This window comes from Ricinus communis, chromosome 5 (assembly GCF_019578655.1).
Source record: "Ricinus communis isolate WT05 ecotype wild-type chromosome 5, ASM1957865v1, whole genome shotgun sequence".
Lineage (NCBI taxonomy): Eukaryota > Viridiplantae > Streptophyta > Magnoliopsida > Malpighiales > Euphorbiaceae > Ricinus > Ricinus communis.
The window spans coordinates 18,817,570-18,840,076 of NC_063260.1; the positions used below are offsets into that span (position 1 = coordinate 18,817,570).

Consider the following 22,507-nt stretch of genomic DNA (forward strand, 5'->3'; position numbering starts at 1 on the left):
GATGTTTTCAGGGTTTTATTTGTAACCTTAAATCTCGATGCTTGAGGCTATGAAAAATTCACACAATTTCAAGGTTTTTGAGCCTTTGACGTGAAGCAATTGATCAAAATTGTGATGCTCTCTCTATTCCATCGATTGACTTTCTATAGCAATTGTTGACATCAATGTGGCCATATGGAAATATATGGCTTCCACTAGGGTTTTGATCATATAAGTATTTTATTTTGATGGGTGTGATTGAAACTTATCACCTAAAAAGGAATAACAGACACCAGAAAGCAATTAAAAGAAAGTGGCACTGCTTGTTAAGTCTATTCCTTTTGGACTGGTGTTCTAAAATCTATGCAGGCACAGTTGGTCCAGCTGTTCACTAGACATTTATGTTCTCTATATTTCAATTCTAATTTTTTTTTTTTTTTTTTGCCGTAGCATTCTTAATGTCAACATTGATGGCCAACATTTTACAGGCATAATTGTTTTAAGGAAAGGATCATTGAGGAGATACCGATTTGTTTTCTTACGGTCCAATTCACTCCAAAACCAATTTCTTAGTATAATTCATCCGTACATTTTCTATTAATAATTGATTAGCCTCAATCTGATCTCAAATGATTTCAGATCGGGAGGAAATTTTACTAGCATGAAGCCCACAAAATGCGAATTCATTCATCTTTATATTTCAATCATTTAAAAATTACCAGAACCGATTAAAATAATTTAGAAAGAATAATTATTTTTGAAATCTTTTCTTTTAAGATCCCGGCTACGAACAAAGCTAAAAGATAATACTCCTAACCTTAAAAAGACCTGAGTCCCGACAAATCGTTTGGGAACAGAGCTGACTATTATCATCACTCAAGTAGGAAGAAATGACTTGCTGATAGGATTATAGAGCTAATCAGCTATTAGAAGGGTAAATTGATTTTAGGTGGAAAATAATTTAAGAGCCAGAGCCTTAAGCCCAAAACAGGCACATGCATCTAAAAGGTTTCAATCCTAGAATGGGACTAGCTAGGCAGAAATTTCATCTGTTAGCTTGTATAAGTTGTCTTATTTTGGTTTCTACCAAACTGTGCTGCTGAGTTTTCTCTTCAATATATACATACACACTTATTGATGATACTATTTAAGGATAATACTATAAAAGAAAATGGCCTATTGTTTATTCATTCACATTTTACTCAGCAAGTACAAGTGCCCCCCTTCCCCCTCAGTCTTCATTAGTTACAGATTCTGTCACTAGTTTAAAACTCTCTGCTGTTTCTCTCTGGCTTCTATACTAAAAGGCCAAAAAAAAAAAAGTAAAAAAGGAATCACATGTGCCGGTGTCTGCAGAAATTAATCACCCATAAATAATATGTCTAATTATCAAATAAATTCTCAATTTCATATTTTTTAATAATTTTTTATTTAATTATTTTAAAATTTTAAATTTAATACTGATATTTTTAATTTGTTTTCAAATACATTTGATGATAATTTTTAAAGTTTTATAATACAAAAAGGCTATACCTTTAAAGAAATAATATAATAAATTAAAAGGTTGAAGATTTATTTTAAAATCTTAAAACAATTACATAAAATTTTAAAAATTTAATTAATAATTAGAATTAAATTATAAATGGGGTCACAAATTCATCCAATTTTATACCCTGAAAATATATGAAAGCATACATGAGTAGTCAAGAGCTATCCAAGCCCAATTCTCTGCTTTACTTTTCTTCTTCATTTTCTTTTTCAAGTGGTAGCCCTTGCCGACAGGTCAGCATCAAATCACATGTACAAGACACTGGAAGCCACAAAGTACTCCAGTCAAATTGGAATAAGCTACAAGGTTTTCTTTCTTTCTTTTTTTGTTTTCCAAAAAATTATAGCTCTTAAAATTGGACAAATAAACAGAAATATTTATATGTATAATTTTTTCCTTTCTTGTACTTTGTTTCTGAACCTTTTTGTGAAGTAATCGAAATATCATTAGGCAAAGAAGAAAAACAAAAAAAGAAAGAAAGAAAGTAAAGAGATGGGAAGCATAATCATGTGCTTTTGTAGGAACAAAAGAGTAATGGCCAAAAATGGAGTCAAATGGACCATGTGGATTGGTAGCAGCAGCCTAGGTCTCCATATCGTTCTCTCAACCATTTTTGTGTCTCCTGTGTCCCGGCTGAACTCGTTACCTGCAAAATCTATTAATTTAACACTTGCCAATCAATAATTTATGTTTTCTTTAGTAGAAAATTGAAGTAAAAAGTTGAAGATCGAATATCAGACAATCCATTAAGATATCTCAACTAGATTGACATATCTGTGACGTTTATATTATTTATGTGGAATTCAAATAAAAAGAAAAGAGATGATGTGTATCTGGTTGTTTCTACTCATTCACTCAGAAATATATAATTGGTTCTTTAATTGTAATATATGGTTATAGGATTGGGACTTTATTTAACAAAGGTATTTATACATAAATGCATTAGTTAGAGCTGAGATACAATGCATTTATACATGAAATGGCATGTCCATCACATATTGAACTTATCTTTGTGTTTTGGTTGCGAAAGGGTTGCTTGTTATAAGTGCTGTGTTTTTCTTTTCTTATATATATTAATTTTTATATTATTTGATTTGATTTCTTTTTATTTTTTTATGCTAATGATATGATATGTTCAAAAAAAGAAAAGAAAAAAGAAATCTGTTGACCATATCTTGTAATAGCTTAGGCAAACAAAATAAGGCAGCCTAGTAAGGACTCAAGATTTTACAAGTGTTTTTTTTTTTTTTTTAATATTATTATTTATGTTCTTTTTTCTTTTCTTTTCTTTTTTCCAATTTCTTTCTTTTCTTTTTGAAGGGAGAATAAAAAAAATAGTTTGAGAAATATATTGGAAAAGCACCTGAGCCTTTTTAGAAGATTCTGTTTCCAAGTTCAGGTCATAAGAACAACTGGCTGCAGCAAGCTCCATGGACAGGAACTGTGATTTCAAAAATTAACTTCAGTTATTCCAAATCATGTTAGTGGGTAAACCTCTAATAAAAAAGCAAATATTTCTATCAAAATGTCATGTAGCAGATTAATTCTCAGACTTTACCTCAACCTGATTCTGCAATGAATGAACATAATTGATTATCTCCTCTAGCATAACTGCCATTCCCATCGACTGCAAATTCATAAACCCCTATCAACATTTGTTTAAATTTTTCCATAAACAAAATATCAGTACAAAACATGCAGATTTTGTCTGTAAAACTTATGTTTCTCTCTACCTTGTGGCATCCTGGAACAAGGTCTTGCAAGCATCTCAACTTGTTATTAATTTTCTCTCTTCTGACCTGTTGAACCATTAAAAGCATTAGTTACAGTAAAATTGGTCTCTCCATTACTATAACCATGTCACTACAACACAAAGCTAATAAACTAATTAGTCCAAAACCAATAGATAATGCAACACTTACCCTTTCTGCTATACTATGACTATCAGTAGCTTGGCCTCTCTTTGCTCTAACATGAATAACTTCTTCTGCCTTTTCCACTTCTTTCTCTTTGTTCTTCCCTTTCTTATCTCTGCCTAAGTTCTGTGCACATAACAAGATCAAGAATTAATCACATAAAAGTTAAAATAAAGATTGGAAGTTCAAATCAGAAATTTCAAGAAAAAAAAAATTCAAGAAACAGACAGATTCACTTACATTCTTTTGCTTTGTATTAGTAGTAGTAGAGGTTGTAGGAGAAACATTCTTGGAACTGCTAGTTGATTGTGCCTCTACTTTTCTCTTCTTGCTGTCACGGAAGATAACATATTGACTCGAGTCGACAGTATGAACAATTGGTGGTGCTGCTGATGAATTCAACATGTCAGGATGGAAAGTACTGCTTGAAAGATTATTGATAGTGCTATTATTCTGACCATAGTTTGAAACTGGAAATTCAGGTTGTTGTTGGTGGGCCAAGAATGAGTCTACAGAGAAGTCAGCAACACCAAAAGTATCTAGGCTTGAGCTTGGATTTAGTTCTGGAAGATGCTGAGGCTGCTTCAACATATGCATGTTCATATTCATTCCCATTTCTGTAAAAGATCGAGAAGGTCTAAGCCTCTGCAAATATTCTGTAAACTCAGCCATGAAAATATATTTGAAGGTAGACTGCTTCTTGGAGACCCTTAGTGTTGGTTTACAAGAAAAGAGAAATTAAGAATAGAATTTATAAGGTAACAAAAAATGTTATTATTAAAACAATTTAATAATTTTATTAATTAACAAACTAATAATAACTTGGGTATTTTGGCTTACATTAATGTCATTTAATTTTTTTTACAGTTAAGGAAAAAACAAAGGAAAAAAATTGAAAGCATGAGATTTCCAGGTGGGAATTTCATTTTCTGAAGCTGAATTTCTTTGGTAGGTCCATGTAAAGGATATACATATATCCAGTAGTGTGGGACCCTTGTAATTTTAGAGCAAATAAAGTATATAATATACATCTTTTTTACTTTGCTAAAAACAAAGAAAGGAGGAGATAGTAAAGCTAAGGACTGTAAAGTGGAAGATAAGATAAAAGAAATTCCAAGTTCAAGTCATCTGTTTTTTTCTCTTTTTCGTTTTTTTGGCTGCTCATTACAAACGATAAAAAGTTTCAAGAGAAGTTCGATAGCAGATTAGTAGCAGAATCTTTTTTTTCACAAAAGGAACAAAACTTCTTCACATGATTTGCCCATAATTTGGCACCAAAATTCCTACATAATTGACTTGTTTTAGTGACCCTTAATCCGTTATTCGCCCAAGTACGATGCATCTCTTGCTAGAGTTAATCATACCAGAAAGGGGTCCTAAGTCCTAGCTCCTAAAAAAATGATTTATAATTAGTAAGTGGAAATTGTTATGATCCCTCAAGAGATTCTTGTTGTGCTTGGTGCATACAAGCATGCCAATGCATTTTATTTTACAGAAAGCTAGCAATAGTTCAGTAAACTGCAGAAAGAGATGGGCATTTATAATTTTATATAACAACTGTGAGTTACATATATGGATGAAAAGAGGTCACGTATCAGCAATAGAAAGATTTGTGCCAAAGAAACGGACAGGCTGATAACAACAAGCGCTAAGGAGACATCCAGATAATACACAGAATTTTGAAGTAGAAGTATCTAGCAACACTTCTTTTCTACAGTGGAAACACTGTATGTACTGCAGAACTGAACCAATAATTCTGTTAAATGGTGCTATTGTCGTAGGAAGTGAAAGAAAGCCAAAAAAAAGTTGTGTCTGAACCACTCTGCAGAATCCGAACCACATAAAACAGAAGATATACTTCTCAGTTATTCGGCTGGCATTTTTTCGTGCTTGGAATTAAGTTCTCATCAAAAGAAACACACCCTTTTACATGCTGTTGCGGTAATTTCAAACTGTTCTTTCCATTCTTCTAAAGCATTTTGGAATTTTTATGACAAACTCCTGGAAAATAGTGATTACAATAATATGGAGTTGTTACATTGTTTTCGCACTCATAAAAGGCCCTGAGAACCTTACCTCAATAATAAAATGCTGAAATGTTGATAAAAAATGGAGCAGACCTAATTTGAGTTGGTGACAGTAATGGTTCCCGAGTTTCTATAGAATTTTGAGGCCAGGCCAGCACCTTCTCACTTATATAATCACTCTTTTGCGCCTAGGTTGGGAGTTTGGAAGACCCCACAGGATGGGCAGAGAGACATTGTACCTGACCTTAGAAAGAATTCAAGAAAAATCAAACCCTTCATTTTAAGAAATAGCACAATCCATTTTGTCCAGCTTGAGAATCCTACTGGCCACTACTAGACTGAAATGTCACTGTTCTCAACTCTTATGTTTCCTTTTCCTATTGTCGACAGAATTAAAAACTTAAAGAGCTGAACTGGGTGAAAGTCCTGTCCATCTCTTATGTACTAAATATGGATGTTACCCATATATATGCTTTCCTTTTCTTTCTTTCTATTATTTTGATGCAACTGGTGTCTTATCGGAAAAGAACATATTTAAATAGTCCTCTGGGGCTCCGGTGGCAACTACATCAATACGCTATTGCTTCAAGAGAAGCTCCCTTTAAAGTTCACTATGAGTCTTTGGATACCTATTATGAGATTTATGAACACTATCTAATAGTAAGAAATATTAGAAAAAAATATAAATTTTTTGTATATATGTTTGAAGTTGAACTACTGTTGGTCATGTTTCTCTTTATCGAGGAGTTGAAGACGCTATATAAGGACTCGGTTCAGCTAGGACCCTAGTTCCTGAATTTCATTTCTATGCAAATTAAGATCAAGAAAAGGAAGTTGCCATCTGCTAAATACGGATGTTATCTGTAAAAGTGCTGTTTAGCATTGAATGATGTATGCTCCTCTTAGTGGATTCTTTTACAACGAGGCTTGCCATAGTTCTTTTTGCTTCAGAACAAAACCGGCATTACTAAACTAAGCCTTGGAAAATTCTATCCTGATTAAGAGTGGTTGAAAGTCTGAGCAATGCTGCAGATATGGTTCTTAGCAGCCAGCAGTTTACTGATAGGTTAGAGTACCAGAATAAACCAGGATCCTGCTCCCCAAAAAATTGATTTCTGATCCAGAAAGACAAGATGGACTCCCATATAATCATGTCACCAGACAGAAGAATCAACAGTATATGGTATCAGAAATTCATTTAAGCACTATCACTTTTAAAGCTAAGTATATACTAGAATTACTGAATTATTAGCGAAAGTGCTGTTTGAACGTCTGCTAACTTGTAACTACGAGTTAGGTTTGATTCTCAATTTTTATCAGTATAATTTAAGCATCTTCAACTACCACTATTGACGATCGGTGACCAAATCTTGGTAACCGGCCATTAAATTTCGATCAGGATATTGATGACTGATTTTCAACGATCACAGCCGAATCCAGAAACCGGTGATATTTTAAAAATTAATTATAATATTATTTTTACATAATTTATTTTAATATTTTATTTCTTTATCAACTATTATAAATAAATTAAATTTTAAAATAAAAACTATAATTTTTATATTATAATTAAGTATAGTAAGAGCATTTTTTATTTAATAAAAAATATATTTCTTTGTAAAAATTAGAAATTCCTTTTTAGTCAATGCTCTCTTTATTTTTATTTTTATTTTACTTTATCCAATAAATTTTAATTTTTTAATTTTTTTTACTAAAAACGAAAAAAATATTTTTTAAAGAAAAAATATTTAGAAATACTGAATATCAATTAATAAAATATATAAGAACTATAATCTTTTAATTATAATAAAAATAAAGAATAAATTTGACTTTTCAAATATAAAGAACTAAATTTAATTTTTATTTTATATTTAAAAAATAAAAGATTCGTTGGGATTTTATTTTATTAAATAGTTTTTTATAATAAAAAATTTAATTTATATAAAAATTATTTAAAAATATTCTAACAGGACGATGAATGTATTATATTTTTTTTTAATTTTTTTAATTATATTATTTAATTAATTAGATAATGTTCCATTTCTTTATACCGAATATAGCCGCAGAAATTATGATTTTTATGCGGAGACAATTCCTTCCCATGCAAATAACGGAACAAGCATTAGCTATTACAAACGACAAATCATTTGCTAGTGCTATTATAACCTAAAAGTGCCTTCAATCTCTTTCAATTTATAAGGCTTCAAACTTGAAATGTATGATGATTAATTAAAGTAAACAAACAATTAAATAAAAATATGATAGAAAAAGGCATAAGAAAGTTCTTCAATTATTTGGAGAAAGCCAATCAAATATCTACTCCTTGCGTCTCTAAAAGATAATCCATTTTTCATTTATATGTAGATTAAAAGAAATATAAATTTAATCAATTAATATCATTTATTAATTTTATTTTACTTTTAAAAAAAATCTAAAAATTGGTTTTGCAAAAGTACGTAATGTTGGACTTTGAATTTGACGGAGGTGACAATGGCGATAGATTCTAGGTTCGATAGGTGGCGATGGAGGCTAAGCGATGGTGCGATGACGGTGACGGAGAAGCAATGGTAAGTCATGATGATGGTATATATTATTAGGTGTAAACTTTTTTATTAAAAGTAATACTTGGGAATTTAATTTACTTTTATTTATACTTGTAATTAGGAAAAGTATATCCATACTTCCTCATGTATTGGATTCAAATTTAATTGCCCACATTTGACGAAGAAGTTAACGGTGATAGCAATTTGGGTTCAATTGAACTTTTTTGGAAAGATTTAGGGTGTAATTGAGATGAAAAGAATATAGATGTTTAATTAGCTTTACCCAGATATTTGAAGAGGCTTTTACACTTTTGCCTGATTACGACATTTCTAAGCTTTCACTGTTTCTATGTAAAAAGCTTTTAGAGAAGTAAAAAGTTGGAAAAAATCAAGGTAATTATCTGAGTGAGACTGGGTAAGGTAGCTGATTTTGACACTTGATGGCAATGGCAGCTTCTTCTCTTCTTTCCCTCTTCAAGCCAAACCTCTCAGCCTCTAAAAGGACCATTAAGCCCCTTGCTGTTCTCAACAACTCCCCGAAAATGCGGGTTCCTTACGAGTTAAAACATGGGCAAACCCGTCTTTTCCACCAGCTGCCTTCTGGACTGAACATGGAGGTGATTGAGCAGAAGTGTAATAAAGATCCAGATAAGAGAAGCAGTGAAAGTGAAAACCCACCTCTTGTTTTTGTTCATGGAAGCTATCATGCAGCTTGGTGCTGGGCTGAGCATTGGTTGCCTTTCTTTTCAAGCTTTGGCTATGATTGCTATGCTCTTAGCTTGTTGGGTCAGGTCAGGTCATTTCTCTTTGTATGTACTAGGTTTCATTTGCACATTGCATTGCACTTGATGTTAATTTGCTCCAGTTTTTATAATTTAATTGATACTATTAATTAGTAAGTTGGTCTAGTTCAATCTTTCAACAGAAATTTTCTTGTTCTCAATTTATTGGTAAAATCTCATTTCTTGTTGTTTTCAGTGTATGAAAGAACAAAGTAAATCAGGCTGTATAGACTTCGAGATAAGTTTCTGCTGAGTATAAACCTGAACCTTATAAACGATTAGGATCGAGAAGTAAATTATTATTCTTTTCGCACTTGTTTAATAGGTAAAAAAAGGGTCAACTTTCTTCTGAAGGCTTTGGAAATGTGCTATCCTAATTATTGATTATGCGTCTGTAGTCATTAATATCTAGTTTTATCTATCAGCTAGTGCACATTAAGGCTTTCTTCTTTACTCATGTAAAATGAAATTATGGATACAAGGTATAGCTTGTTTTTTCCCCAGTTGTTAGAAGATCAATTTTTTTTTTTTAATAGTTTTCTACTGAAAAATGCATAATCAATTTGATATAAAATCACTAATCTTTAACCATTATTTTTAATTTCATCTACTGCTTAGAAGAAAGTTTTTGCTAGGTTTGGAAGAGAGGCAATCCTTCCAAATAAGGTTGCAATAACTTCCAACCAAACAAAGGAAGTGTCTTCATTTCCCTACTTCACTTTAATTTAGAACAATAAGTTTGTTTTGGCATACTTCAATTGTGCCCATTTTCCTTAATAAAGTCTTGTTCTTTTGTCAAAATAGAAATAAATTTTACATTTATTCTTTTGCCATTTTTTTTTTACTTTTTCTTCTTTTCCTTGGAGACATGAATTCATACCATTTGTTGCTTTAAAAACATTGCATGTCATCATTGACATTTCAAGATTATGTTGTGGAACCAAGATGGAGTAGAGTACTAAATTATTTAAGTTGCCAATGTCACTGATATAATGTACTTGCTTTTTTACAGGGTGAGAGTGATGGTCCTACTGGTTCTGTTGCTGGGACTCTACAGGTATTCTTAGCTCTCCACTAGATGATAAACCCTTTTGAGGCTCATTTTAGTAGTTCTTTCCTACTTCAACTATATCTCTTAAGCATTTCTCTCCTTTTACTTAGATATAAAAATGCTCAAATTAGTCTTATATCCTGTTCACTTTCAAATTCTGCAGTAGACACATGCAGGTGATATTGCTGACTTCATCCAAAAAAACCTCGAGTTACCACCAGTGTTGCTTGGACATTCATTTGGAGGCCTGATTATTCAATATTACATTGCAAATATTAGAAATGAAAAATTTATAGGTAATCTCCGCCCTCCTATTTTGAGGTAACTGTCATATACTAGTTATCTTCACTACAAATCTTATATCCTTCACATCAAAAGGATGGATCTATTATTAGCTTAAATGTATGGAAATGCTTCTATAATTTGTTTTCAGTTGAGAACCAACATAATGTTAGTCATGTTTCATTTTTTCATTTCTTTGGAAAAAGACAAACCTGGAGGTGTCAGCTGTGAGATGCAAATCTCTTTCTTATAGATATAGACCAATTTTTGGACCCCCAGCTACAAAGCTTTAGCTTTTAGGTTGAATTATTCTGTAATACTTATCAATGTAATCTTGGATTGATTTTGTTTTATTTGAAAATGTACTTCTTCAACTTGATTGACTTTGTGATTATTCTCATTCAACTCAATTCTAGAAATGAAGAAGTTGTACCCTGATCTTACCGGAGCTGTCCTGGTCTGTTCTGTACCTCCTTCAGGCAATAGGTAACTCCAAGAATAGCTATGGATATATTGTTCCTTGGGATTGAAACTAGCCATAGGTGAAATTTTGTTTTCTCTATGCAGTGGGTTAGTGTGGCGCTATCTCTTTTCCAAGCCTATTGCTGCTTTTAAGGTATGCGCATTAGGTTCTGAGTGAAAAACTCAAAAACTGGCTTTGTGAATTTTTGAGTCTCTTCAGAATGGATTTTATGTTTCAAAAGAAACTTCTTGATGCCTTTCTCTCATCTGTAGTAAGTTGCAGAATTTGCAAGCTTTGTGTGCTATTGGGGTAATTTTTGTCATTTTGAAATTGATATCCTTAACTATCTTCCTTCACTTCATTTCTAATGTTCTCCTCTTCATCTTGTTTGAAGTGTTAAGCTTGAAGAAAAAGCCTTCCTTTCCTTGCTTTGGATTTACTTATGCCTGAAGGATGATTCATTTGAAATATGAGCAGGTCACACTCAGCTTGGCAGCCAAGGCTTTTCAAACTGATCTTTCTCTTTGTAAGGAAACCTTTTTCACATCAGCAATGGAGGACCATCTGGTGATGCGGTTAGTTTAATGTGCGCTTTAACTATGGTCACAGGCATTCGAATTCCTTCTTTTGTTTCAGATAAGAAATGAAAATGGAAAAAAATATTAATGCGGCTAAGATTGTTCATGGGCTAATAATGTGCTCTTTCATAAGAAAATTGAGCGATACAGCGTCGCAAGTTGGCATTCATTACAAAACCCAAACTCATGCTATCAGATCTAAAATGAAGCTCAACATATAAATTTGAAATTAAAATTCATAGTTTGGACTTTAGACATGACTTAGTTAGATCATGGCACTTTCTAGAATCACTTTAATCTTGATCTGGTATGTACTCATATATAAAGAAGTTGAAGAAGGTGAATTCTGAAGTTATAATTTTATAACGAATCTCTATTTTGCTTTCACTGAATTACTGTTTCGAAAAGTTGCAGCTTTTTAGCTAATGATGCATGTATATTGAAACTGCTGATGAACACATGCTGATATCAGATATGCAATGATAGTACACCATTAGCTAGTTGCTTGTAGCTTAGTTATTAGTATCTTATAGGTGATATTTTCACTTTTTATAACACCAACCAATCTTTTCTTCTCTGTTTCATCACATCATGTCATAGAACTAGCTATGTAGTGTGGCAAACTAGAAAATCATCCATATTGTTCTTTAGTACACAAACAGGATAAATCATGATTGAACTTAGGGCTTGTCTGGTTCGGCTGATCAATGCAGCTGGTAGCTGATGGCTGATGGCTGATAAATTATACCTTTAGTAAAATTTTATTAGTTATTGTTGTTAGTATGTGATCTAAGTCAAATACACCTCACAACAGAAAACTTGTAAAGGTATTTAGACTAGATTGAAAAGGATGGAGAACTTCGTTCATCAATCTCATAAAAGAGCTTGGGGCGTTGCAAAGCCCGAATGGCATCACTAACCACTCGTATAACCCTTGTTTTGTTTTGAAGGTCGTCTTCCACTCATCTTCTTCCCTAATTCTCATTTGGTGGTATCCACTCCTTAAATCTATTTTGGAAAAGATAAGGCACCACTCAACTCATCTAGCATGTCTTGCAATCTAGGCATAGGGAATCTATATTTGATTGTGATATTGTTTATGGAATGGCTATCAACACACATTCTCCAAGTACCATCTTTTTTTGGTACTAAGAGAGCGAGAACGGCAAATGGACTCATGCTCTCTCTCACATAGCCCCTTTGAATTAATTCATCGATTTGCCTTTGAAGTTCCTTACTTTCTTCCGGATTGCATCTATGGGCTGCCTTGTTGGGTAAGGATGCCCTCGGAATCAAATCGATGGCATGCTCAATGCCTCTAACTGGTGGAAGGCCTTTTGGTAAGTCATTCGGAAAAACATTTTTGTACTCTTCTAATAACTCATTAAGGGATGATGAGTTATCATAATAAGTACCCTTTTCTTCTTTGGCCCTTACAACCAAAGCATACCCACCCCCATTTTCTTCCATTAAATTTTCAAATTCATTACAAGTTACAAGGAAGTTGCTTTTCTTTTTTTTCTTTCTTAGCAACTTTGGGAGGTAAAGGCAACAATCTAACTTTTCTGCCTTCTTTGGTAGTTACAACATATACATTTGATTTACCTTTGTGCTCCGTATCATGGTCAAACTGCCAAGGTCTCCCAAGAAGTAAGTGACATGCATCCATTGGAAGAATATCACACCATCTTTCATCTTCAGACCCACCTATGGAGTAGGCAACCAAGGCTTGCTTCTTGACTCGAACCCCAGTTTCATCATTCAACCAATTCAGCTTATAAGGCTCATTATGATCCCTGGTTTGAAGCTTCAACTTACTCACAGCTTCGGATGAGATCACATCTGTTTGGGCACCACCTGATGTGGAAAAGGAATAGGATCGTTTTTGGAATGAGTTTGAGTACTTTGAATGGTAGGGAACAAATAAAAGAACAAGACACTAAGTAGTAAGAGCAAAAGGGCGTGTAAACACAAAGTAAAACACTTAGAATAATTTCACAAAAAAATCAGATTTGTTTTCAACTCTCAATGCCTATAATACTTGGCCATGAGTTCTATTTAAACTCAACCACTAGAAGAGTTACATGTCATAGATAAATTCTTCAACTTCCTCCTAAAAACTCATCAGCCACAAGGATTAACATTCCCTTATAACATCCCTAATTAAACAGCAAATAAAAGTGCTAAATAAAGAAAATCTTTGTAACAGCTATTAAAGGCTGATTACAAAGGTTTTATTACACACTTAAAACTGAAATTCCAACAATAAATTAAACAAGGACTAACTCCAAAAACGTCCACCTTTATGAATAGCAAAAACTGAACATAATGAGCAGCAAATATTCCCCTTTTCAAGCCTTTATTCAACCATCCAATTAAGGCAAGTGATAAAGGTTTGTTTTGATGAGAATCCCATGAAATATTCTGATCTTTGCTTAGCATTTTCATGCACTATCAAGGCATGGACCGTAGATACCTTTCATTATCAAGGTATGGAGTTAAATCCTCCACATTGAAAGTTGCACTTACACCACCATACTCATTTGGAAGTTCAAGTTTGTAAGCACTTTCTCCAATCTTTTCTAACACACGAAATAGACCATCTGACCTAGACATGAGTTTGTTTTTCCTAAGATTAGGAAAACGTTCCTTCCTCAAATGTAACCACACTAGATCACCCTTAGCAAAGGTAGGCTGTTTTCTTCTCTTGTTAGCTCTTGCCTTGTAAACTGCATTCGTTGCTTCAATTTTCTCCTTAACTTGAGTACATGTTTTCTGAAATGCTTCCCATCTTTTCTTTGAATCAACATGGACTAAGTCCTTTCTTGGCAATGGAACAAGTTCAACAGGAAGAAGAGGATTAACCTCATAGACCACCTCAAAAGGAGCACGACTTGTAGTTGAAGAAGGTGATCTATTATAGGCAAATTCAGCATGTGCCAACTTGATATCCTAATCTTTTTATGTTTTACTCACTAGTCCACGCAACAAAGATCCAAGTGTTCTATTAGTCACTTCTGTTTGGCCATCAGTTTGAGGATGATGAGAAGTACTAAAAAGAAGTTTAGTACCTACCAACTTCCATAAAATTCTCCAAAAGTCACTTAGGAATTTAGAATCCCTATCTGAAACAATTGATCTTGGAACACCATGCAAATGAATGATCTCACGAAAATACAAGTCAGCAATTTTGGATGCATCATCTGTCTTATGGCACGCAACAAAGTGAGCCATCTTTGAAAATCGATCAACCACCACCATGATGCTACCCTTTCCCCTTTGAGTCTTTGGAAGCCCCACAATAAGTCCATACTTACACTTTCCTAAGGGGCATCAAGGACGGGTAAGGGATGGTAGAGACCTTTATGGAAGGTACTCTTGGACTTTTGACAAGTAGAATATCTCTCCACCACATGAGTCACGTCTTTTATCATGTGTGGCCAATAAAAGTGTTCATTGAGTATGTCCATGGTCTTGTGAACACCAAAGTGACCAGCAATTCCACCTCTATGAACTCCTGAGTAGGCTTTTGAAATACAATAGCAAAGTGTTCATCATTCTCATATAAACCTTTTAAATGTTCAAAGCTTAGAACTTGAGTATGGACAGTAGCAAGTAGGTAACGTCTCATTGAGAGAGCATCCGCAACAACATTGTTCCTTCCCTCCTTATACTTCGAATGGAAAGTGAAAGATTGTAGGAACTCTACCCACTTGGCATGTCGATGATTCAGCTTTTGTTGGCCATGTATGTACTTCAAGGCCTCATGATCCGAATGAAGAACAAAAGGTTTTGGCCTTAGATAGTGAGACCAATGTTCTAAAGCTCTAACAATCGCATAGAACTCACGACCATAGTTAGAATAATTCAGCTTGGATCCACTTTGTTTCTCACTAAAGTAGCAAACTGGACGCTTCTCTTGAATAAGGACAGCTTCAATACCCACACCGCTTGCATCATATTCCACTTCAAAAAGCTTGTCAAAATCTGGAAGAGCAAGGATGGGTGCATTGCATAATTTTGTTTTGACTTCTTCAAAGGATTTTTGGGCCGCTTCACTCCATTTGAACTCTCCTTTCTTCATTAACTCCGTCATCGGGGCTGTAATTGTTGGGAAGTTCTTGATGAAGATTCTATAGAAAGAAGCAAGACCATAAAAGCTCCTAACTTCATGAACATCCCTTTGAACTAATCATGTGGAAATGGCCTTCATTTTCTCCGGATCAACCTGTATCCCTTCATTAGAAACAATGTATCCTAGGAAAGAAATACTATTACACATGAAAGTACATTTTTCCATTTTTCCATACAACTTGTGAGTTCTCAATTTTTCAAATAAATCTCTCAAATGCAACATATGCTCACTTTTAGATTTGCTATATACTAAAATATCATCTAAGTATACAACAATGAACTTATTGAGAAAATGTTGAAGTACCTCATTCATAAGTCTCATGAACGAACTAGGGGCATTGCAAAGTCCAAATGGCATGACAAGCCACTCATACAACCCTTGTTTTGTTTTGAAAGCTGTCTTCCATTCATCACCTTCTCAAATTCTCATTTGATGGTAGCCACTCTTCAAATCAATCTTGCTGAAAATTTTGGCACCACTCAATTCATCAAACATATCTTGGAGCCTAGGCATAGGAAATCGATATTTGATAGTTATGTTATTGATTGCACGACTATCAATACACATTCTCCATGTTCCTTCTTTCTTAGGCACTAAGAGAGCCGGAACAGCACATGGACTAAGGCTCTCACGCACATAACCTTTCTCCATTAGTTCTTCCACTTGCCTTTGCAACTCTTTAGCTTGCTCGGGATTGCACCTATAGGCTGCTTTGTTAGGCAATGGGGCTCCCGGGATTAAGTCAATTGCATGCTCAATCACTAGGAAATACATCAGAAAATTCTTCAAGCAAATGACTCAAAGACAAAGAGTTAGTGGCATAGGAAACAACATTAGAAATGGGTTTAACAAGAAGTACAAACCCTCCTCCCTCCATTGCACACTTTTTTCCGAACTATTTCCTCGAAATCAGAAAATTAGGCCTCCTTTCCACCATAGGTTCAACCTTAGGAGGCAAAGGTAACAATCTAATCTTTTTTCCACCCGTGGTAGTAACCGTATATATATTAGAAACACCATCATGTACAGCATTTCTATCAAATTGCCATGGTCTACCAAGCAAAATATGACATGCACTCATAGGCAAGACATCACACCAACGTTCATCATGATAATTGCCAATTGCAAATGAAACTAAAGCTTGTTTCTTGACCTTCAAACCAGTTTCATTATTCAACCAATTCAATTTGTAAGGCTTAGCATGATTTCGAAGAGGAAGCTTAAGCTTTCTTACAAGTTCTATGGATGCCACATCCGTGCATGATCCTCCATCAACAATCATATCATATGTCTTATCAAGAACCTTGCACCTTGTATGGAAAAGGTTCTCTCGTTGCTGCATGTCTTTGAGAGGTTCGGAATGTAAGACTCTCCTAACAACTCCACAAAGAGGGTTGTCATTTTCCTCCGCATCATACTCCTCAACATCTTCATCGTTACTTTCATATTCATAGTCGTAAGAATCCTCCTCACTCTAGTGAATTGTGAGAATATTCCATTTTGGGCATTCACTAGCAATATGCCCACGTTCTTGGCACTTGTAACAAGTCCTCTTGAATCCTTCTTGCTTAAAACTAGATTTTCCACTTTGAAACTTTGAAGGATTAGTAGAAGAAAGTTGTTTAGAAGAGCTAGAAGAAGACTCACTCTTCCCAAAAGGTATTAAAGGCTGATTACAAAGGTTTTATTACACACTTAAAACTGAAATTCCAACAGCAAATTAAACAAGGAATAACTCTAAAAACGTCCACCTTTATGAATAGCAAAAGCTGAACATAATGAGCAGCAAATATTTCCCTTTTCAAGCCTTTATTCAACCATCCAATTAAGGCAAGTGATAAAAGTTTGTTTTGATGAGAATTCCATGAAATATTCTGATCTTTGGTTAGCATTTTCATGCACTAGCAAGGCATGGACCGTAGCATTATTATCTTGCACTTGAGCTGTGTGATGGACCTCTTGTTGAACTGATTCCATATCACCACCATCAACTATAACATTACAAGTCTTCTTTCCAACCTTGCATCTAGTATGAAACAGATTGTTTCTTTGCCTTAAGTCACTCTTAGGCTCACTATACAAGATTCTCCTCACAACTCCAATCATGTTGCTCTCACTTTTTGGTGGTATATCCTCATCATACTCATCGTCGAAGTTATCACATTCATCCTCGTCCACAATGAAGTGATAGAGTTTCTCTTCCTCATCCATTAAATCACATTGAGTTGCGATCAGAACATTTTTGCTAGGACATTCGGATGCAATATGCCCCCTTCCATGACATCTAAAACACTTTCTTCTTGTAGCATATTCATTTTGAGAAACTACAACCTTTTTCTTTCCCCTTGTCAAACTTACTTGGATTAGAGGATGATGGTTTGTGTTGAAAAGTACTCCCCTTAGTGTAAGAAGAGTTAAATCTCGAAGGATTCTTGAAGCCAAAGGATGGCTTAGGCTTTTCTTCCTTCAATTGCATCTCATATTTCATGGCCAATTTGCAAACATCATTGAAAGTAGAGTAGTGAGTAACCTCCACCTTCTTGCCAATTCCCTTAGAAAGTCCCTTTATAAATCTTGCGATTTTAAAGGTTTCTTTCTCATGCAAATCACAAATCAAACACAATTTCTCAAATTCTTTCACATACTCCTCTACACTCATGTTGTCTTATGAAAGATGGGTTAGCTTAAGGTACTGCTCTTGTTCATATTCTTTACTCACCCATTTGTCTTTCATTTTTTTCTTTCGTCTCTCCCACGAATCAAGTTTCTTTTTCCCTTCCCTTCTTCTTTGTGACTTAAGATTTTCATACCATAGGGCAGCAAGACTTTTAAGTTTTAAAATGGCCAGTTTAAACCTCCTCCTATCATTATAGCCTTTATACTCAAATACGGTTTCAATTTGCCTTACCCAATCAAGGAAAGACTCACTATCATGACCACCATCAAAATCTGGTAGATCAATCTTAAGGCCTCTATCATCATCATTCTGCCTAGGGCCAGAAGTTTCAGTATTATCATCATTTTCAAGGAAACTCAGTTTTCTAGTTGCTTGTAAAGCCATATCAGCTATGGCATTCATCCTCACTTCCTGCCTTTTTTTATACTCCTCATTCTCCTCTTGAAATTTCTCCATATTCTCAAGTTTTTGTGTGATGATCTGTAACATTCTAGCAAGTTCCTTCCCAGCCATGATTTCACTATTTTACTAGTTAATTATAACTACAAGAGATGATTCTGCCGAATCTTTAAGCAACCAATAAAAAAACAGAAATTGACCTCGAGACTCAAGGCTTACAAATTCAAACAATTTCATAAGAAAAGAAACTGTTTGAAGAAAGAAAACTCCTCAAAAGCTTTTCGGACGAGGGAGTAATCTTCAGTTCAAATCTGCCCCTCCAATTTAATCCGTTTTTCGTTTTGTCACGAAAATTCTCCTCTCCTAAGCTCTGATACCAGATGATCTAAGTCAAATACACCTCACAACAAAAAACTTGTAAAGGTATTTAGACTAGATTGAAAAGGACCCCTTAATTTCACTCAAGAATTCACAAACTAAAATTTTGCACCAACAATCCAAGACTAACTCAAGACTATTGGAATTCTAGGTAAGAACATAAGACTCACTCAATGTTCCACCACAAATTTTATCACTTAAGACAAACTCAAAGTAACAAGAAAGACTCTTTGATTAAGACAAACTCAAAAAAATAGAGAGTACACGTTTTCTTTGATAATCAACTGTCCCCTTTTCTCATTCCATAACTTATATATATAAGAAACTTACAAATAAGAAAAGAATATAAAAAGTTGGCTTTAAACAGCCTTAAAACAACATTGAAAACGTTTGCACACCATAACCCCCACTATGTGAAAGTTTCCTTAATTAGATCAGCCCTTTTAATTCTTTCATTCAAGGCTGAACGTTTTAGGAACTTCTCACCTATTCACACACCTCACTCTTAATACTTTTATTTATAAGTTACGAACAAACTAAAACAAAAGTATTAAAATGCACACTAAAACAAAAGCATAAAATTCAAACTAAAACAAAGCATAATAAAACAGCATAATAAAACTTGGCCTTAATGTGTCTCCTCCTTTCTTGCTGCATACCACATGCTTCATGGGCTTAGGTAAACTCCCAAGTAAGACAAATAACAAATTCGGGCTTATGAGTAAATGGAGAAAATCCAAGAGTTTCTAAGACTAGAGCAGCTGGCTCATGAGTAGTGTTGCTTGACTTTAGATCGATATGTTAAATGACTATTAAGAAAATAATTTATCATTAAATATATTATATTATATTATATTCAATGATACAAATTAATAAAAATAACTTATAATAATTTAAAATATTATAGTTAATTTTTTTTAGCTCAATTGTATTTGTTATTAAAAATATTTACAAAATTTATTTTAAAAGTAGAAATTTAAATTTAAAATTCTACTAATAAAAGTTTCTAATTTCAAATATCATAATTATAAATATTATAATTAATTAATTATTAATAATAATTTTAAAATAATAATATTTATTATAAAATGTAAAAATTTAATTATTCGAGATCAACTTAAAGTAAATTATTATTAATAAATTTTAATAAAGATAATGATGTTCAAATAAATAAAAAATATCAAATCAATTATCGGCTGATAAGAAAAAACTCTACTAAATCAATTATCAGTTGTTGCTTTTTAAGTGTTTATCAAACGCTTTAATATAGCTATTTAGTAAAAAGAACAGCTATTAGTGGCATCAAACCTTTGAACCAAATACCCTCTTAGCAAACATTTTATACTTGTTGAGGAGGGCATATTATGGTTGGATATTTTAGGTGCAATTTTCTAGCTTGTCCATGCATTGCCCACGCCTTGCTGTAAACTATGCTACCCGCCTATGGAATTTTATGTTTGTTGATTTCAAAAGTTTAATTTGACTAATATCATTCAAGTATTGCTTGTGAAAAGTAACTAGTAATCACCTTAGGTACAACAAGATAGTAGAATTAAGTCATGCTGACTTCTATACAGCCAGCTAGTTGGTTTATTCAATTTTGTGTTACCATGTTTAGCTCAAGAAACTTGTGTCCTTGCATATGTTTCAAAACTTTAGCTGGCATTCTTAATTGCCTAAAGGTTTATTAAAGGCTTGTTTTCCTTTCCATGTCAAAACTTGGCTGGTCGTGGTTTCTTTCAGTTACCAAGAGCTAATGAAAGAAAGTTCAAGAATGCCATTGTTTGATCTGCAGAAGTTAAATGCATCACTTCCAGTTCCTTCAGTGCCAAAATCTTCCATTGAAGCCCTTGTGATTGGTGCAAGGGACGACTTCATAGTGGTAATCTTAATTTCTAGAACCTTTTCTTTTTCTTTCTATATTGTTGGCAGTTTACATTTCATCCTTACTTTATTTTTCTTGGCAAGAAAGTTTAAACTTTTTTAAAGATATTCGTTAGGTACTGAATTTGAAAATATGCAACCTTTTTAAAAAAGTAATCTTCAAATGAAAGCCTAGAATTAAAAAAAAAAAGTTCAAAAGGAAACCAGTCTGCTAGTCAATCTACGGTCCTCCATTCGTTCTACTTTCTTCCAACTTTCCTTCCTCCTGTTACAGTCTAGATAAATCAATCATTCTCCTATGTGATAAGATTCCAACAATTAATGGATTTTAAACTCACATACTCCTCCTTTACCCTACTGTTGATTGTGGCTGAACAAATGTCAGTACACATCCAAGCACAGGAGAATATGTCCCTCTTGCTGTCATTTTATCTGCATGTAGTTGGTAAATAGTGGCACAAGAGCCATTAGAGAAGTAACCAAAAGGTTAACCTCCAGCCACAGAATGAGAAAATTGTCAATCCCATTTTCGGTAGAGCATTGTAATTTTCATAAATTTGGACATATTTCTCAATATTGTTTTCTTTTTACTAAGTTGCTTCTTGATTGGCTTATTTTAGGATGCAGAAGGACTTGCAGAAACTGGAAGATTATATGGCGTGTCACCGATCTGTGTTGAAGGTGTTGCCCACGACATGATGCTAGATTGTTCATGGGAAAAAGGTGCAGAACATATCCTATTGTGGTTAAATGGATTGAGCAGATAGGATCGAACCTCACTGGAAAGGTCTTCCAGGTTTATAACGTTAGTTTTCTGCAGATTTGTCCATCTGGCAAAAAGAACAAGAGAAAACTGGGACTGAACTGTAGTATAATCTGATTTGCATTGCAATTTTGGAGTTTTTAATGGTCTCTACTCGATTCGAAAATAGTCTGCATTGGAAATGGTTTACAAAAGACAACCAATTGTAGTTTTTGAGAGAGTGAAAACTAAGATTAGCCCTCTTGTTGAATCTCCTCGGTCTAGGATAAACGAGGCATGATGGATAAATCAGCATCACTTAAGGACTCATTTTCTTTTTTCTTTTTAAAGAAGGTAAACTTCTATGGCAATGAAAAAATTGGCAAATTTACAAAGAAATTATTAAATTTTTTCATAATTATAAAATTTATTATTAAAGGTTTAATAACATTAAAAAATCTAAATATTTATCTCTTTTTGCAAATACGACAAATTCTTTATTTACTTAAATGCTTTGATTGGTCAAATTTCGGTCAAAATTAAATATTATCCTTTTAACCTTGATATTGACCTATTTTCATTTTACCAATGTCCTTGGCTTTTTAAAAAATTGTATAAAATCACAACGAGAATGAGAGAAGAAATGACCTCATTTTACATTCTTCTTCTTGATTCATGAATTTTTTATCATTCACTTGTTTATTTCTAATATGATATTGGTAACTCGTATGTGATGTACAAATATATGTGGCAGTGATAAGTAAGCTGTTGATAATAAATAATGACACGTCATTTGTTATGTCATTCTATTTTGACTGAAATTTTAATTTGGTTCTAATTGTAATCAATTAATCAAATCGGACCATTTAAGTAAAAATTAAAAAGATAGACCAAATTTATAATTTGACGTAAATGTTTGGATTTTTAGTCTCTTTAGGCTATTATTAAATTACAAAAAATGATAATCTTCTTTATATCTTTTTACAAATTATACTAATTTTTCATAAATTTTAAAATTGTATAGATTTTCAAAACTATTTTATATTACTTTATCAAGCTTCATTATAATTGATAACTTTTAATTACAGCTAACTAAAGTTAGAAATTTTCTAATTATATAAT

At 33.4% G+C, this 22,507-nt stretch overlaps 2 protein-coding genes across 9 annotated transcripts; one reads left to right on the top strand and one right to left on the bottom strand.

The window, feature by feature from the left end:
- Positions 1-1,600: 1,600 nt before the first annotated feature.
- LOC8263609 (transcription factor BEE 1) lies at positions 1,601-4,172 on the bottom strand. Of its 2 annotated transcripts, none has more exons than XM_025159913.2 (6): positions 3,685-4,172; positions 3,451-3,570; positions 3,262-3,327; positions 3,087-3,155; positions 2,892-2,969; positions 1,601-2,183 (listed from the first exon to the last, which is right to left on the bottom strand). In XM_025159913.2, exons 1-6 carry the CDS (start codon positions 4,114-4,116, stop codon positions 2,079-2,081), a joined length of 870 nt encoding a protein of 289 aa, XP_025015681.1. In that variant the 5' UTR covers positions 4,117-4,172; the 3' UTR covers positions 1,601-2,078. The 2 variants fall into 2 exon arrangements, with proteins under 2 accessions (XP_025015681.1, XP_002533944.2); XM_002533898.4 differs by having other exon boundaries at positions 1,602-2,174.
- A 4,144-nt stretch (positions 4,173-8,316) lies between these two features.
- LOC8263602 lies at positions 8,317-21,658 on the top strand. Of its 7 annotated transcripts, none has more exons than XR_001536302.2 (8): positions 8,317-8,805; positions 9,809-9,853; positions 10,014-10,143; positions 10,546-10,615; positions 10,697-10,745; positions 11,070-11,167; positions 20,555-20,641; positions 21,264-21,311. XR_001536302.2 is itself a non-coding variant. In XM_015728232.2 (8 exons), exons 1-8 carry the CDS (start codon positions 8,455-8,457, stop codon positions 21,408-21,410), a joined length of 1,029 nt encoding a protein of 342 aa, XP_015583718.1. In that variant the 5' UTR covers positions 8,318-8,454; the 3' UTR covers positions 21,411-21,658. The 7 variants fall into 7 exon arrangements, 6 of the variants coding, with proteins under 6 accessions (XP_025015682.1, XP_015583720.1, XP_048230983.1 ...); XM_015728232.2 differs by having other exon boundaries at positions 8,318-8,805; positions 20,503-20,641; positions 21,264-21,658; XM_025159914.2 differs by lacking the exon at positions 20,555-20,641 and having other exon boundaries at positions 21,264-21,658.
- Positions 21,659-22,507: the final 849 nt, after the last annotated feature.